Source organism: Anopheles marshallii, chromosome 3 (genome assembly GCF_943734725.1).
Source record: "Anopheles marshallii chromosome 3, idAnoMarsDA_429_01, whole genome shotgun sequence".
Taxonomy (NCBI): domain Eukaryota; kingdom Metazoa; phylum Arthropoda; class Insecta; order Diptera; family Culicidae; genus Anopheles; species Anopheles marshallii.
This window is the reverse complement of record NC_071327.1, coordinates 34,340,236-34,358,635: the sequence shown is the minus strand read 5'-3', so window position 1 is coordinate 34,358,635 and position 18,400 is coordinate 34,340,236. Positions and strand designations below refer to the sequence as shown.

The following is an 18,400-nucleotide window of genomic DNA, read 5'->3' as shown; positions in this document are numbered from 1 at the left end:
ATAGTGTCTACCTTTCTTTCGCTATTTTTGTAGCATAATTGTGGCCAACAATTTAGGTGTGTGCTCTTGTGTCGTTTATATATTAGCCAGATTTTAGTTGTTATGTTGTTTAGGAAATAATTTTGTTTTGAGCTTAAATTTAAAATTTGTTTTAAGTTCAAGACAGATATTGCTGCAGTACACGCAATTCTGTGGGCACTGTGCCTAGTTCCAAGCAATCTTAACTTATTTACCAATCGCGAACAGTCGCGTAACTTCAACCGGGTTGAGCAGCGAGAAAAAAAAAAGAGCTTAAATCGGTCTTTAGTTTTTCCAGCGCCACCCAACCTCCCTATAGGTTAGAAAAGGTTTTCATTTCACGGCACAAAACACTCCAAACCGGGTGGCGAAATATGCGGCGCAATGGTTAATGGTCGGTTTCGTGGAATTCAACCCAAAACACCTAGGAAAAGTCGATCCGAGACGCAGTGTACAGAGTAGTTTGTTTTTTCCGTTTTTATCACCTTAACTGTAATGAATAATAGATATATATATATATATATATATATATGCATATGTATAAATTGCAATAGAGCAACAAAGCAAACGAACAAGAAGAAACACAGATACTAGCAAGAGAAAAGCTGCTGCGTGAATGAAGCAAGCAAAGAACGAGCAATCAGCTTTTTTCGCCTACATCGTGCTGCATTAATTACAGCTTAAAAGGGAGTAAACTTTCCTTTTGCATCGTACACACATACGCAAAAAGAATGGAAATGGTTTTTCTTAAATACATCGTGCGCATGTTGTGCCGCAAAAGACGCAATCGGTCGATGTTATCAGGTGTGAGATGCGATTTGTACGCATATCAGGAAGCAAGCAAGGGCTTCACTTCCAACTACTCACTACAACAACAAAAAAACCGAAAATGTTACGCGCGACAAATAGGGAGAAACACGAAGCAGCTCTAAAAATAATTTAAATAATCGTTTTTGAACACTAATTTAAAGAAGTAGACAAATAAGTAAATCGATATGTTGCGAGTAACGGAAACGGATGAGCGGGGTATAAGCGTGCAAAAAAAAAACGGATGCTTCATTTGCCAAATGAACTAAATGGACGCACTCATGTGGATGGTTCTATGCAATAATATGTACATGTTTTAATTTACTTCAGCCCACCTGTTACATGGGTTACATCCAATCGTATAAGTTAGTTAATTTGTTTACCCATCATTTCCCTCCTCCCCCCCCCCCCCCTCCCCCCTCCCTCCAGGAATGGCTACCCCGTAGGGAGACTCGATATCTTCCGCATTGAACTTCCTTGCGTTGATCCCACACTTCATGTGAAATGTGGCTGAGAAGGCAACAAAAAAACCAGATCCAAACAGCACCACGCATTCTTTATAGCAAAAGCTCTTTATTGTATTATAGTAAGCATCACAGGGAAGTGCTTTCCTTTTATCACGCGGGGCATTTGGTCCCGGTTTATTCAACCTTTCTTTCCCGAGTGCGAGAAGAATGTTTTTAAATTCCTCACTTTTGTATAGCATCGATTGTTTTCCCGCGTACACAATACTTCCAGCAACGTCCAACAGGATTCCATTTAATTTATTGAAACGAAAAAAACAACAGAACGTTTCCCTTTTTGCCATTCACGCGAATAAACAGAACGATGATTGAAAGAATGTTGTGTCCAGCTTGAAAAGTATGCCACTTTATTGGCCCCACAATATGCCAATGTATGAAATGCAAGCGTGCAGGAGGAAAAGAAGAATGAATGAATGAAGAAGAAGAAAAATGTGAAAGAGGAAAAAAAAGAACATGTCGAAATAGCATGGCAAAAGTTATTAGCTTGTTTAATTTGTTTTTGTATAAAGCTGAAACTGTTTAGCGGCAGAGGGGTTTTAAAGCAAAAGCAGCTGCAAAAGAAAACAAAAGAGGAAAACCACACAAACCCATACAAAACACAAATCTTCGTGCACTAAATCGCAAAATCGAAAGCAAATGAAGAAAGCGTGTGTGTAAGTGTGTACACACATGAATGGAAAAACAGCATTACTAAGTAGAGGATACAAAGCGAAAGAATAGATTAATGATACAGAAGTAATTAGACGAAAGGAAGTGGAGAGGAATGAATGAATGAATGAATATGCACATATTATGGCAGATGCTAAAGCGTGAATATATATATAATTATATATAAAATGCATATACATATAGATATAATAAGAGGAAGATGGAGAAGAAAGAAAAACCCAAGAGCGAATGTGTACTCCTTTTTTAAGTAAACCAATGTGAGGAACGACATGAGGGATGAAGAGCAATTTGCAAATAACAAAACAAAAGAAAATCTCCCCCACTCTCACACACCCACGCAGAGAAGAGGGGGAGCGAGAAAAATGTAGGAACGTGCGCTAGGAGAGAACATTTTTCATTAAAAAAAAACACACACACATACGCAAAAGCAAGTGGAAATCATTTGAAAAGAAACAAACAGAATGGATAAAATGCGGTGGGTGAAATAGACGATATAAATTACTAATTCAAGGAAGAAAATCAAGTTTAATATAATAAAAGAAAACTTAAAAAATAATTTCTTTTGAGTTGGAAGTTTAAGTTGTGTTGAAGAATTGTTAAAATTGATGGTAAGTGAAATTGTTCAACGTAAACATAGAAATCGGTAAGTTTAATCTTTTCCAATTCGCCGAAGTCTGCGATGTTTAAACGATCGTTACTGCAAGTAAGATTGATGAAATGGAAAGCATCCTTCGGGGAAAGAGAAGATGAATCTTCCTGCTTCTTCCAAAGAAAGGGCCTCGAAAAAAGCAGTTATGTAGGAAAACGTTTGCGTAGAACAGTCAAGGACCCCGAAAATCATTTCCGCCTTCTAGAGACACCTCCAAAGAGTTTGACACGCCATTGTGGTAGAGGCAACCCGTTCAAATGTGAAATATTTCATTCCATGCAGGAGTTTAGTATTTTCACCGGGGTTGCAATATTTCAAGCCAAAACAGTCAAATGACAGCACAAGCACGATGAGTTTTCCCGAATTTTGACAATTCCATTTTTTAGCAATTGGGCATTTTGATAAGAGATACAATTTTTCAGAAAACAGATCATTTTCACTAAATGCAGCGCGAAACACGCGGTTAAGAACATTTGCATTTAGTTTGTGCAGCTGTTGCCCGTTTGTTGTCGATTATTCGCACAGAAGCACGTGTACGGTACGGCTTTTGCTCAATCGTCGTCCCCGACGCTTCCCGATAGTGTTGTTTACAGCTGTCAACTTTTTTTCTGTTTGTTGTAATGTTGTAACAACCACCCTCCTCACCAACACCTGTCTACTTGTAATCAGCGACCCTTTATCGTGTTGCATCTCAGTTCCTCGCGTTACGCTCAATTTAATCTGTAAAAAAACATTTTTATCAAACCCCACCTGCAACACCTCGTTGGTATCTCCGGTGGACATTGTCCGTGTGGGTCTCTGTAATTCACGCGGTTGTACACATCATCAATCTCCTCCATCGCTGCGGGCGCCATTAATCGATGACTATTGGCGATTAGTGCAGAGTGATAGATGCAGAGAAGAAGGACGATTCTTCCGCGTGCAAAGAATACTCTTCATATCAGCAGAAGTGCCCCTTAAAGAGCTGTCCGACTCCACCAGCCAACCATGTTCCAAAAGCGGCAGCTGCGCATCATCTACCTGGTGATTCTGATCATCATGATTGTGTTGATCTACAAAAGCTTCACCCAGCACAAACCGAACGATGATGATGTGGAGCAAACGTCCGGTGGTGACCCTATGCTAAAAGTGAGTGCGCCCATTTACGTTGTGGTGTACTACGAGGCGCTCTGTCCGGATTCGAAAAACTTTGTCCTTCATCAACTGCTGCCGGCCTATGAGAGAGCACCGGATCTAATGGATATAGAGTTTGTACCATTCGGTAAAGCTTCGGTAAGAAATTGCGATGAAACGTCCCGCGTGAAGAGATTCATAACCTTATGTTCTTTCCTTTCCCGGTGCTGGGCAACAGTGGACCACCAAGTCAGATGGATCACTGGAGTTCGATTGTCAGCACGGTCATATAGAGTGTGAAGCCAACACGATCCATGCATGTGTTGTGGAGGCCGTACGGGAACCCCGCACACGGCTCGACATGGTAGCCTGCATGATCGAGAACAACATTATCCCAGTGGAGGCATTCCTCCGCTGTGCCAAGCAGCACGGTGTGGATATCGAATCGATCAAGAAGTGTTACGACAGTCCACACGGTGCCGAACTGCTAAAGGTGCACGGTGAAGCGACACACGCCCTTCGACCGGCCGTTACGTTCATCCCGACCGTAACGCTGGATGGGGCACAGTACGTGCAGAAGTCGATCCTGAAGGATCTGTTCGGTAATGTGTGTCAGGTGGTGTCGGGTCGTGGACCGAAACCGGATGTGTGCAAATGATAGCAGTTAGTGCTGCACTTCCTTGCCCGCTACCTGCAATCGGAGGTACTGGACGAAGTCCGGCAACTTCCCGGGCAATTGCGGCGGGGATTGTTTTGGTTGCTTAACTAACTTTCCTACACACCCATAGAGACAGTTTAGGGAATTGGGAAGGAATCCTTGTATCAAGTCCATCCAAAGTCATCCGACAACATGCCAGTTTGTCGAATACAGTCCTCTATTGTAATTTATTTCTTCCTTTCCTTTTGGGCGGGTAAGAACGCGGTGTCCGGGATGTAACCCACACAAACCACGCTCCTTCTTTAGCCATTTGAGCAAAATTGAGCCAAACAACAAACTTACTAGAGCGCATGATAGATTAAAGTAAAACAAACAAAATAGATCAAATGTAGTGTGAGGCTTCAAACGTTGGACAAGCTGTCGTCCAATGCTCCCCCACCAATAGTTCATATTCCAAAACCGAATTAGTCAAACAGTGGCAATGCGGCTGCGATATTTAGTAAAGTTCTATTCCACTCAGTAAAATACGATGCTACCGGCCATATTGGGCCGCGAATAGTTCGGAAGAGGCAATACCTTAGAGCAATTCCTTAGTTGTTGAGGCTAGAACCAGATTGGAAGGAGCGTACAGAAATTGAAGATGGAGGTATGTACTTCCAATTTTTGTTTGTTTCCTATTGGTGTGCTTGGGACAGGAACTTAGCTACAGTAACTGTTTTCAACGAGATAGAGACTGAGCATTTAAACCACACACCAGCACACGTACGTAACGAATTTATGTCCAGTGAACGTATTGCAATACAAGTAAGATATAAGGATCGTAATTAGTAGCCATCGGTTCATTGTATCAGTTCCCGGTGTTTCGTTCCATGTAGGACTTTCGTTTTTTGGGTGATATTTACAACTAGTTTTGAACCGCAGATTGTTATTTGGTAAGGAAGTATAGTGGATCAATTAAATTATTAATAAAAATCGTTTACCGCTCTAACGAAGCTTTTCGGCGCTTTTTTCCAGTTGATTCGAATGTAGAAGTTTCTCTCCTCTCTTGGTAAGTTTCTTGTGTGTGGAGCTAAAATTTATTCTTCGAGCATTTCACCATGAATACTTACGAAATGTGTACAAGTTCTGTGAAAGTTTCTTAAATGGCATACATGTAAAGATGGAAATTCAACGTCTACTCTCGTCCTTCATTTTCAATCCATTGTGTGCCCCGCCGTTTAGTTGCTCTCAACTTCCATCGCTTGTGCTTGTCGCTCATCGGACGCGGTTTTCGGGAGACTATCATCGTAAAACAGATACTCGTCTTGATATTCCTTCAAAATTTTGCTCGACCGCTTCTCGTCCAGAAACAGTGAGTACACCTTCCGGATGTCTTCGACCGTAATTTCCGCAGCCTTACGACGTTTGCTCACCAGACTTGCCGTGGTGATGGATTGAATCGCGTAACGCAGACTCGTTTCCGTCGCAATACGTCCCAACACCATCAACGCGTCGTTGCTGATTTGACAATCTTCCTCTTCGCAGCGTATCTTCAGAATCTCCTTAATTTCCTTCTCCGTGTACGGTACCGTACGAATAATAATCATTCGATCGAGCAGATCTATAGGTATTCCGTGCGGACTACGATAGTGAGTGCCCCGGATTTTAGTAATGCCCCGATTTGTAGCCATTACCACCACCGGTGCCATATCGCTTTCGAGTGCCCGGTTCAGGAAGGAGAAACACTCAATGTCCAGCATGTGACACTCGTCGATAAACAGCACGCCAGGATTAATTTCCGCCTTGCCCTCTTCGCGCCACTCAATCACCTTGCTGTTAATCTGATCACGTACCTCTTGCTTGATCTCCCCGGTATCGCCGGAGAACAACGCCAAGAACCCATGTGTCCGACTGTTAATTACATCGATCTCATGCAGTGACACCGTATGCACCACCTCCTTGCGCTTCTGCAGCTCGCCTTCCGGACACTGGACGAAACGGGTCTGCGTACCGGTAGCGTCATAATCACGGGCCCGCGTAAAACTTCGTCCCAGCTTCGACACCTTACCGGACGCTTTATCGATCGTTATAATATCGCCCGCTTGGATCTTCTCCTTAATGAAACACTCAATAATCTTGTTGCCAAGATCGTAATTCGTCTCCATGTCCGTTGTTTTCATCGTCACCTTGCCCACCTTTTGACCCGTGCCCGTAGCTGGCCGATCGATCTGTATCTCAACCACCTCACCTTCAATTATTTCCGTTTCCTCTTTAATCCGCAGCCCGATACTTTTACGCAGCGCCTGCGACAAGGCTTCCGTTTTGTTCATCTCCAGCGAATAGATTTCCGATCCGGACATACTGGTAAAAGGCGTCTCGTTACCGAGAGCCTGCGCCATTCCAACAGCGATGGCTGTCTTGCCCGTGCTAGGTTCACCCGCCAACAAAATACATCGACCGGCGATTTTCCCTTCCCGTACCATCTGCACCACGATACCGGCAGCACGGCGGGCTTCTTTCTGACCCACCATACCCTGGGACACGGTGCGTGCTTCGAGCACATCGTCCAGACCAAGGCCACGGATGTGCGAATGGGCCCCTATACGTTCGATACGGGTCACGTCCCGGATTTCAATCTTCTCTAGATCCGCCATCGTCCGTTGTTACTTTGTGACTTGGTTGATTCGTTGAAAAGAACCTTCGTTTCTGCAGCAACTATTGGCGTTCTGTTACCGTAGCAACAAAACAAGTGAGGATTCTACAAATAAAAACACATTGCAATCCGAAATTGTATTAAACATCGATTTTCACCAAACACTACTTCGATAGTTATTGATTTCTGTTAAAATAAGTCATGAACATAATTTTTAGAGAGAGTCGGGGTTGTTATTGTAAACCGCGTGCTTGCAGGAGAACATGCCGGGATGGTTTCATACGATTGATTGATTTTTAATGTTTTCTATACATTAACTGCATCACTTATACAGCTTTTCAATAACTTACCACTCCAGAGCACTAAATTATCTGTTGCCAAGGATAAACCGATAATATTTATGTAAATAATTCGACTTCTTCGACAGAGAGCCTTGCGGGGTAAAAAGACGCTTTTCCTATGTTTTACTTTTACAAAGTGAAGAATTGAAACCGATTGTAAACGCGTTTGAAATGCGCCGTGCCAAAAATGTATATTGCAGGGTTCGGCCATTTCTGTTGACGCAATTGGCGATTTTGAAGTTTAAGTTCCGATTTCTTTTGGGAAAATTGATAAGTTTCTGGAGAAGTTGATGATGGTATGGTATAGAGCAAGTACAGAAGATACCAGAGATACGCGGATAATGCGTTCCAGAGAAATCCGCGTATCTCGAGTTTCCTCAAAAACATCGTTTGTGTGTCATATTAAGGGAATGAATACATTCAATACCCGAGTTACGTGGTTCTCGGCTTCGAGGTTCGCAGATACGCGGATTTAATTAATTCATTTTAATTAATTCAAATCAATTAATTCCGTTCAAATTTCTAACATTAATTACAGGTCATCATTATTAAAAGAAATTTGCATAACATTTTATTGTAATACTTGTAAATATATGTAAATTACAATTTTGAATTTGTTTCGAGGAACGAGGGAAGATGTATTCGATCCCTTAATATGACATATAAACGATGTTTTAGATGAAACTCAAGATACGCGGATATTCGGGATACGCGGATTTCTTTGGGACGCATTATTCACGTATACTCAGGTATTACGTCGCATTATCCACGACTGTATTGTGTTAAAGTTTTTAAAGAAGAAAGACCTGTACCAATGCAATGTTTGAAATGTCGAATTACACGTATCAACATCACAAATAATGCAACAACACATAACACCAGAAGCAGTACAATGTACGAAAGGGATAGGTGTAATATCTTACCATGAGCCGCTCAGTATGTGTAGTCAGCCGGTGTGAAACGCAGGGAAGCTGTTAGTTGCGGGGTAAAAATTGTTCCTTGGGTACGATATTCTACGCAACTGTTCATGGCAGCGGGTCCCGGCCATCACAGTGCAACAGTTTCTTTGCACGCTTTCGCCGTGACGGTTGATATCGCGGCAGTTGAGCGCTTGCTACCGGGCGTTTTGCTACCAGTGCGTACGGAAATACGCGTACGGATTCGAACCGAAAAGCAATCGATTGTAAGTGCGAGGGACAAACGCACCAATCCTTTGTGCCGTAACCTGGTTGGTATTGTGTGTGTGTTCCCCTCGAAGGAATCAGTGTCACCAACACTGCATTTTGTGTTGACCGTGACCCAGCTAATGCAAAGTGTCCCAGAAGTGGCTTCGGGCTGACATAGTAACGGTGCGCAAGAACCGCGTGGTTTTTGATTTCACGCTAAATGTAATTAGTTTAACCGCGTTAGGCAGAGCGACAGAACAAAAGTTAGTCTAAAGTAAATCATGAACCAAGCGAAGTGTGTTTTTGCCTTATTTTAATGTGACCTAAAATAAGTGTTTATGTGTTTCGTCTGCAAAACAACAGGGAGCGCAACACTCTTCCATAGCACTTTGGTAAAAGTTCGCGTGCCTACAACAGTTATCCTTCCGTTCGTGTTTTCGTGGAGTCATTTGTGTCCGTTCGCGCCGACGGAGTAAAGGGCAATCCGACGTGGAGTGATTGCAACCAGAAACAGGCAGCCAGTCCGGCAGTTGTTTTGTCGTTTAGTAATTTCTTTCTACCAAGAAAAGATAATTTCACGAGTTCGGCAGACGCTTGCAAACGATAAGTGGCGGTAAAAAGGCGGGATCATCGTTCTTTTGCCCTTCCGGTGTGTATTACTGCTACTACACCACTAATCGGTTATCGATTTAACACCCAACAACCAACGGCGACGCGTATTTGTACAACACCGTGCCCTAGAGTATGGATCCATTAAGGTAAGGCATTCATTGTGGGGCCACCAATATACTGTTAGCCACCGTCGGGAGTAATTCAAGGACATTTTTATTGCGTAAAACCACGTTGTTGTTAACAGAGTTTGGGGAACAGCACGGTTCTTCTTGACTAAAATTTATTTAATTAATATATTAACTAATTTTCGAATAAGTTCTCATGTTTCAAATTGATGTTTTTAGTTTTTAATATTAATTCTATATGACATTAGGTGATTTTTGCAATAATAGGGAAAATACGACATGAATATGAACCCGAACGAAAGCTTCAGAAACTGTAAATAAATTTTGTAAACCTCTTTATTCTTAATGCTAATTTTTATGAAGATCAATTTGAAGATCTCCTTCGTAAAAATAAAATCTAAACAATTTCCAATATCCAAGTTTCATCAGCTAAATGATTAAAAAATTGATCAAACAACCGATAGTAGTAAGAGTTTGGAGCATTCCCACCCAATACTATTATTTATAAGTCATTAACTCATAACTATTACTCTACTTATAACTCATCACAAAATCAATATGAAAACTAGTTTAGTATTAGAAACTCTTTTTTACGAGAGCTTTGTAAACAATGTCCATCTGTTTACAACATATTTTACTTTATCTTTTTCTCCTTTCTGAACACTTATCAAAGAGCTCTAAATCACGTGGTTAGTTTCGTATTGTGTTTCCGAACCACTTACTCGTACACGTTTTCATCGCGAAATTATCATTCAAAATGCATCATCACGTTAAACGCTTCCAATGCGATTGTGTAACTGTTTACAAATGCATCCTTCCCTCAAGTACAATGTGTAATGATATTGACAACAATTCATATCTACGTTGTTTTTTTTTCTCTCGCTTTGATGATTCATGACCAAAAACCGGATGATTGGTTCCAAACGAATGATTATGGGAAGAAAAATCCGCTTCGGCTGTAATTTGATGTTCCGCTTCAGTTGCAACGGGTTGTTGCACTGACCGAGTAGTTGCTCTCTTGCTGTACCAGCTTCTAGTAACACCACATTCATTTTATGACACTCGGGTTGCTCTGTAGCTTTGCAAACGACGGACCTCGATAATGACTTCCGATCGTCATTATTTCCGGTTTTGCTTAGGGTGTTTTTTTTGCATCTTCCACATTCAAAATAGCTGTGTTGAATACATGTTTAACCTCGGTTAGAAGCTGTTGAACAGCCAAATGCAATAACTTAACTAATCATCTGCCAATCTTAGGGTCTTGGATAAACACGCACGTCTAATAAGCATCCAGACAAATATTGGGAACATTTCTCAGAATTCCCACAAAGAATTCTTCACATTCGAACTCCAGAGGTTAAACTGATCCTCTCAATCTCATCCCATCCACCAATTATTCGCCCGAGAACAACGATTCTTGGTACGAAGGATGGAACTGACCTCGCCTGAAGCTATCCGTCGCCCGGTCAGTTGACTGAAATCGTAGCTGGAATTAGTAATTAGGTGCGGTATCATAATGAGATGCTAAGGTTGGCCTTTTTTCCCTTGTTGTGGTCGAAATTGGAGATAACTGGGACATACAATACAAAAGTAACCAAATAAGAGCCGATCAAATGACCGCTCTAAAATGGTGTCCCACAAACATCTCGTGTTACTGTAATAAAGTGATGAAAATACACTTGTTTTTTTTTTCGTGGAAAATAGACACAAATAAAGCTAGTTCCGCTTTCTAGACTCTCTACGAGAGAGCTCTCACTCTGGAGAGACGATAAATGATGACTTTATCAAGTAAGGAAACAAGCACAGCAGCGATTTAATTATTTTCCCAACAGTTAACCAGCTTTACGGTACGATAGTCACGTATTTCATCATCCTTGACAAAACCAAACGCATTGCGCAAGAACTTTGTGCAAACTGGTTGGAAAATTGTCTGTTGCTTCCTCCTGGAAATGATGTGTCAACAACGGGTGGATGGAAAAGGCGAACCAGACGTACAATTCCTTTTCAACTGGTGGGTGGAAATGCTATGTGGGAAACTTGTCCAAGTTGTCCAAGGTCGCCACGACAAGGTCAGTAGTGACAATCGGGACCAAGTTGCCCAGCCCGGGTGGGGAAGTAGCGAATTCCATCATCATAAAAGGAACCCTATTGTTAACATTTAGTTTAGTAAGAAATAGACCCTTTCAGACAACCAGTGCAAGGTTTGTTGATGATCATTTGTCACCACTATTAATCCCCCTTTTTTTCTTCTTTATTTACAGTATCGGATCCAGCGTCCTTAGCTTACACCAACGGTAAGTAACAAGCGGCAGAAGCTCTATTTACGCCATCACACCCCAGCAGTCCAACAGAATCGCGAGTCCACTTCCGGTCCGTCTGTTCGATTTGCTGTGTTGTTTGCCCCGGTTGCATTTGCTTTTAATTTTCCCACCCGCGTCATAAACCCGCGACCCACTTGCCGGGTGTGCTGCACCCGGTAAGAATGCAGTTTCGTTTGCTTTGTGCCGGGGTTTTCCGCTTTGTGCGGCAGCGTGTGCACGATGAAAACGAAACCAAAGAACGGCTCTAATCTTTTAGCGCGGTACCGACGAGGGAAGATCATGCGAGTGGTGCAGTGTAAATCGGTGACAGAAACTGATCAACTGTGTATAACAAACAGCTCCGTTGTTGAGCAAATAATGTAGCGGCACGCACACGCTGATGCCGCCACGGTTCTTTTGCTGTGAGCGTTGTTGGTTCGATGTGCAACATGCGAATGCACTTACGCGAATGGTTGCCCACCCGCAGATTATGGCGCTTGAGTGTGGTTTGGGGATCATTTGTTGTGGTGGAGCTGTATCGTTTTCTTCCCGCACGAGTGTTCTCATGCGGTGTTTGCGAATGCATACCACTAATTTAAAACATATGCTATGCAAATAGCATTATTTATATTATTATAATCTCCAAACATCTTTGAGGTTTTGTAGAGTGGTGCAAAATGTGGTGTTACTGGAGAGATCAGATTCATGAATCTGAATGATCCTTCAAAGCGAATAAAGTACTCTGATTCGCTCAAACTTTTTTCTTTTATTCTCAAAAATCAAGTGGTCGAATGTTATGGACTGTGGCAAGTTCCATAAATATGTGAAGTCCTCCGATTAAATCATTGCAGGTTTATAAATCTTTAGAGATTCGTCTATTCTTTAGGAATATATGATTGTTTTCAAACATAAGAAGCTTTAATCTTGTATCTATCGCATTCTGAAGCTATGCATGAGGTCATGAATCTCTGGAGAGTTGTCTCAGTATTCTGATGACTCTTCTCAATTGACTCATTGAGCACAACTTTAATCAGCCGCGCAAAGAGCTATAGAGCTCATTTTCTATTCCAGTAAGAATTCATTGCAAACGCCATAACAGCGTGACGTCTTCTAGCACGCTGTACACGTTCGCGTATCAATGACGTCACGCTTCCGGAGGGAAGGGTAGTGCTTGAGAGATAAAAAAAAGCAATCACACACATTCAACAACCCAGCCATCGATTATCAGTGTTCGTACCCTCGGCGTACGATTGTCAATTTACGACTCAAATAACGCCACAAACTAAAGTTCCAAGATCGCATTCAGAAGTGTTCGTAATCAGACTAAACTGTACGGATGTAACCCTTCAGGAATGTGAACACCTTTGCGATTTTTACAGACTCGTCTTCGCCTCACACACCGATGTAGCTGGCGGTTTGGTATTGTGTTACATCGTTCGGCTACGCTGCTGACTGTGCTGTGAACAATCCGGCGGCATCACGCCATCGGAAAGAAAGGGGATATCGTGACCCGCCCAACTGATCGCGAGGGACAATTTACGAAGCATGCTGTCAGCATGATGTTTACGGTTTGTTGTTTCCTCCCTGACACACCACACCCTTCGTACCGTTCCTTCCCATCGATAGCTCAAACAGGGCCTTAAATTGTTCTTATTCTCCGCGCGCATTATTTCTCCGACGCTCTATAGTCGCCAGTTTTTGCGATAACAATTTCACCATCTGTAGCAAAAATGAGTCACGATCGGAAAGAGTAGAAACTATACTACACGCAAAAAAAACACTCTGTCTGTAGGCAGGCAAATTTACTCAGCAGTAAAAATCAATAAGAATTAGTACGGATTATGGTAACTCGGCGCTTATCGAGGGAAGCTCTAATGAAATAGATAAAGCGAATTAGTACAACATGATCGACGGTTATCTTTCGCTGTTTATTTGTCCTACAAACACGTTCCGAGTAGTATTTCATTATAAACCATTCACCTGGTTCGATTAATTAAATGACGGAATTAATAACTATCGAATAACACAGGTTGGTACATGGCAGAATTAAAAACAACTGGTACAGAGGCATATCCCCATCAGCATTGACCTCGGACATACGTTTTCCCGAGAAGAGATTTAATGTCCATTGCTGTACGGGATGCAAATCATTAACCTCTACCACATGAGGATGGCCGACAAAACAAAAAACGCAACGACCAGATCAGATGAAGGGTTTTAATTTTAACCCACGCTCGATCCGACATCCGCACCAAACGGACGCTCTTTGACGTATTGTTGCGAGTGGTTGAAAATGCGGCAATTAAGTAAACACATTGTGAAAGTTGCACGGAAAACGGGCGCATATCGTTAGGAGAGTTCGTCACCGGCCGGCTGCCGGCTGCCGATAATTGGGTGCCCATGGGGTGTGGCCAATGTCCAACCGGTAACGTGAACCGTGCTACAAGGTGTAACGATGATTTTGATCCATGAAGATGGGTTGCACAGGCTGCTGTCGCTTGTTAGCTGAAATCGTTACGGAAATTAATATGGGTGAATGCAGCGTAAAAAGAGAACTAGACATGGCAATTACATGCCTCCACATAATCCACTGGTGATGAATGAAAATCGATGCATTTTATCTGAACAAAACATCACTTTTAATGTCCGGCTCTGTTCTTTACGTCATGATGCCGGGAAAATCGCTACTCACATCTTCATTTCTGTTCTATAACTTTAATGCACGCCTACACCATCTCAACTGCTGATGGAATCATTTTTCCTATGGACATTTTCACATTAGCGTTCGGCAATGTAAACAGACGCCCAAAAACCCGGCACAGAGCACGAAGACATATTGGATCTTTTGCTCAGAACCGCAACATCAACTTTTCGATCCACACCGAAAAGGGCCGTTCGCATAAATCATACACGCAGCAACAAACAAACCTCCACACACAGCCTGACTGCTGGCTGGCGCAAAATACCATTGGAAAAATTGAGAAGGAATTTTTCTTCTGTGAGATGAAAGTTTCATAACGATAACTTCCAGATGTGTGGATCTGTTTTTTTGTTCCTCTCTTCTCCTCCATGCTCACTTGACATTGATGAACTTCCGTGCGTGTGTGTTTGTTTTGAGCGTGGCAAGGAAAATAGTTTTTCCTTCTTGTTCAAAGATCATTTTAATGGCACTGTGCCCACCCTCGGCAACCCCGGACACTCGTTAATAACAGTCCGTCCAATGGCTGTAAGCAAACAGTGCGGAAAAAGATCAAAATCATCCTCCTCGATAAAGTCAATAAATCGATCGAGAGTTGTTGATAGACGCGCGTTGGTTTTTTTTTTTGCTAATATCTTTTGCTTCAGTTTTTATTCGCGATCATCTTGATCCGATACGCACGGGCGAGTGAGGTTATAGTGCTAGAACCGAAAATTCCCTCACTGTCAGCAACTTAAGATGTCGATAAAAACGATAAGCTTCGCGCGGTTCGTGTCTTCGCTGCGTACTATCGATCGCACCGTTTGTTTCGTGCTCACTTTTCGCCAAATGATGGTTCAACGTCTGTTCGAGTGTTTGGGCGTACGTTACCGTTCATCACCACCAACACCATCCTAACCAAACCCCCGGCAGGTATCCAAATTTGGCATTGAACTTTCACTCCCAGACCATCGCTGGGTTCGTTCTAGCACACCGGCACCACAACACCGACGGGGAATCGCCGAGGGCGGGGAAAATTCGGCAGGGAGGTGATTTATTTTTGCCTGCCAGAAAGAAAAACACCACCACTGGCACATTCGCCAACCATTCCACACGTAAATGTTCTTGCGTATGTGGTGTATGGCGAGCTCACAACGGATTTTCCCGACGCCGTTCGGTTCTGACCGGCTGCAGTGTCGGTACCGCGTGCCAGCTGATTGCAGTCGTTCGGTCACGGTCGTCCTGACCTAAAGCACGCCTTGTCACTGTGGACATTCTGGGTCCTTTTCGGTGGTACTGGTTCACGCTACTGTTTACTGGTGGTGCGCTTCGAGTTCACGCTTTACGACAGTAAACGTGCGTGCAGGTCGCGTGCAGGGAAAGAACAAAGAAATTTCGTCCTTCTTGTGAAAAATGGTGGAAAAATAATTTAAATGAGCGGTCGTAATGTGAGACGATATAAACGACGAGTCTTTAAGTACAAATTGTTCAAGAAAGTACTCGTTACGTGAGTGCCAACGAGAAACAACGACAAAACCTTCAATTGACCGTCCATCGATCCAATATTCATGAACGTGAACGGTCGCCAGTGACTGTTTGCCACTGTTTGGTTGCACTAAACACTAGTCTATCGAATCAATTCCTTGTCGACAAATTGCCAGAGTGCATTCGGTGGAAATCATAGCAAATTGAGCATTCCGACCGATGCAATTGATATTGCCGTGTGGCAAATGCCGTCCAAACCGTTCAACATCCACTGCATTGTGTAATCGATAGAGCAAACAGTTCCCTCAGCAGCCGGATTAGTAATCGGGTTTGTGTGATACTTATATTAGTGGTTTCCCCGTACTCGTGCACAAGGCTTCGGCCGATGAAACGAAGGTTAAACGCCAGCAGTTCGTCCGGGAAATGGTGCAAAAAGTGAAACACACGGAGTGAAAACCCCCCGGGAGTCTCTTTCTCTCGCTTTCATCCGGTGGTACTGGAACGAGGTTTGACACAATTAAAAGTGTACTTGAGGATACGGTGTTGTAAACCGATACCGTTTAAGCACGGTACGGCAGTGATAGAAGTTATGGTGCATCCCGATACGTTGATCGTACAATTACAAGCGACCGTAATAGTATAACTTACGTTCGGAAAAGAAGGACATCCTGTAACGGAGGACACACGGCCAACAGCTCGTTGTGCAACATTGTCCTAGGTCCTGAGACCTGACTGGATTGTCACAACGCTCATCAACTTCCTCCCTATCGTCAGGGGGTTTCGTGTGCAACAATATCTGCAACCGGAAAATTCCCAAACATTTATTGAATGGAAATAAGGTACGGAGTTTATGGGGGATAAGGATACACGCATCGGGAAATGATATCCTGTTAAACCAACATTAAGCATGGTTCATGAGCAGGAACAACTCTATGTCGAAAGAGGAAGTGTGTAATCAATCGAACACACATTCCTCTCCGATGACACTCACTGTGCTGGGTTTATGCGTAGGAATGCCAATATCAACCACATTGCAGGGTCAATGTCATCGTCCCTATTGGAAGGGGAGCTTAGGGGGTTTACTGTTTTTTCTCCCCCATTTTAAATTTCAATCAAACCGCAACTGGTGAATACTGGTTACAGCTGACACGTAAAACCGAGAACCCCTTTGGGAATGGATTGTTTCGATCAAACAGTACAGCTGGTTCGTACACAACCGTGTTCGTCGACGGCACCTTGAACCGTTGCCAGGTTTGTTGTACCGCTGCTCAGCTGGTTGCTTCCGAAACCGTACACACCTGTCCCAGACGAACGAGTTACGGCATGTCATTCACTTTCGGATGATTAGATCGCCGATGTGCGGTAGAACACAGGAGTCAAGGCAACTAATGAGTTGCATTCCGTCGCGTATGGAGGCGGTTATGCACTTGGCACTACAGCGGAAGTTTGTGTACTAGGAACTTATCTGTTCGATCTCCGATTTCGTTTCCGATTTATTAATCACGGCAAGGCAACATTATTGTGGATACTTATCGCTGTTGACCTAATAATCAATAATACTGCTGTTTATTATGTTGGCTGCTGAAGTTGAATCAATTCTACTTTGGATTCTGATTTATTTCCAAGATAGCAGAGAGGACAGGCAGTGTCTTCCGATGCCGGATATTCCCATCCAACATTCTCTACACCCGTACGACACACGTCTAAGCCATTTCCGTCACACAATCGGCATCATCATCAAAGTCTCGGACGCGATCGGCATACCTGATCAAGGACCCATAACCGCCCATCCATATCTACCGCATCTACACCGCCATCTATGGGTGTTTGGAGATTTTGTTGGACTTGGTTCCGTTCCAGGCAGACAGCCAATCATTGCCACTTTTCAAAGTGGCGTCGGAGGTATTTCTAACCTGGCAATGAAATGGAATATAAAAACGATCAATCGATCGCACTGATCGAGTCTGATTCCTTAAACCTTCGTCCAAAAATAGCTTCCGTGGTGAGAAAAAGCGGCATTCTAATTGAAAGGTGCACTGTGAATCTTGAGGTTGAGATCAGCTTGTGGATGGACGTGTGGGTGTGTGTGTGCGGTGTAATGTAATTAATTATGAATATTTACAGCTCCGTTACTGTATTTGGAGATATTTTTCATTACGCTAATGATCGTGCCGTTTTGTATCAGTACAACAAATCCTTTCTTAAAACCGCTTCCATTTCCCAACATGTGCCCAAACACTGTCCAGAAGATAGTTCTCTCACTGGTGCAGAGACGGCGAAATCACTTTTTGAGCTCATCACTTTGCTCGCTACAATTGCTGTACATCTTTGGTACGTTTGTACGACTGGCCGTTTTGCAAACAGCAACAGAAAGGTTGGAAAGTTTGCAGTAATTACCGTTACCATCAACCGGATGGCCACGGAACCGGTTTTGTGTTCGGGGAGGTGGTTTAGGAACGAAGCATCGGCAACGTCTTAGGTTCCCGCAGGCGATCTATTCACTTGGCTTTGTGTGGTGTTCGTTTCGCAATGATTGTCTACCATTATGCCAGCTGATGGGTTTGTTACCAGCTGACGTGAGGTTCGGCCGGTTCGAAACGTGATTCAGCATAACAGAAGTGAAC

At 43.1% G+C, this 18,400-nt stretch overlaps 2 protein-coding genes across 2 annotated transcripts; one reads left to right on the top strand and one right to left on the bottom strand.

Annotated features, from left to right (window-relative positions):
- Positions 1 to 3,654: 3,654 nt before the first annotated feature.
- LOC128711354 (GILT-like protein 1) lies at positions 3,655 to 4,509 on the top strand. Its single transcript, XM_053806223.1, has 2 exons — positions 3,655 to 3,939; positions 4,019 to 4,509. The coding sequence occupies exons 1-2, from the start codon at positions 3,655 to 3,657 to the stop codon at positions 4,436 to 4,438; spliced, it is 705 nt and encodes a 234-aa protein (XP_053662198.1). The 3' UTR covers positions 4,439 to 4,509.
- A 1,146-nt stretch (positions 4,510 to 5,655) lies between these two features.
- LOC128712527 (ruvB-like helicase 2) lies at positions 5,656 to 7,071 on the bottom strand. Its single transcript, XM_053807419.1, has 2 exons — positions 6,575 to 7,071; positions 5,656 to 6,010 (listed from the first exon to the last, which is right to left on the bottom strand). The coding sequence occupies exons 1-2, from the start codon at positions 7,069 to 7,071 to the stop codon at positions 5,656 to 5,658; spliced, it is 852 nt and encodes a 283-aa protein (XP_053663394.1).
- Positions 7,072 to 18,400: the final 11,329 nt, after the last annotated feature.

Bases quoted from the DNA above. Each gene is read 5' to 3' on its own strand.
- LOC128712527 (XM_053807419.1), bottom strand. From the start codon at position 7,071: ATGGCGGATCTAGAGAAGATTGAAATCCGGGACGTGACCCGTATCGAA. The intron at 6,011-6,574 runs GAATTACGATCT...GATTATTATTCG, and splicing joins AAAACAACGGACATGGAGAC to TACGGTACCGTACACGGAGA.
- LOC128711354 (XM_053806223.1), top strand. From the start codon at position 3,655: ATGTTCCAAAAGCGGCAGCTGCGCATCATCTACCTGGTGATTCTGATC. The intron at 3,940-4,018 runs GTAAGAAATTGC...GCTGGGCAACAG, and splicing joins TACCATTCGGTAAAGCTTCG to TGGACCACCAAGTCAGATGG.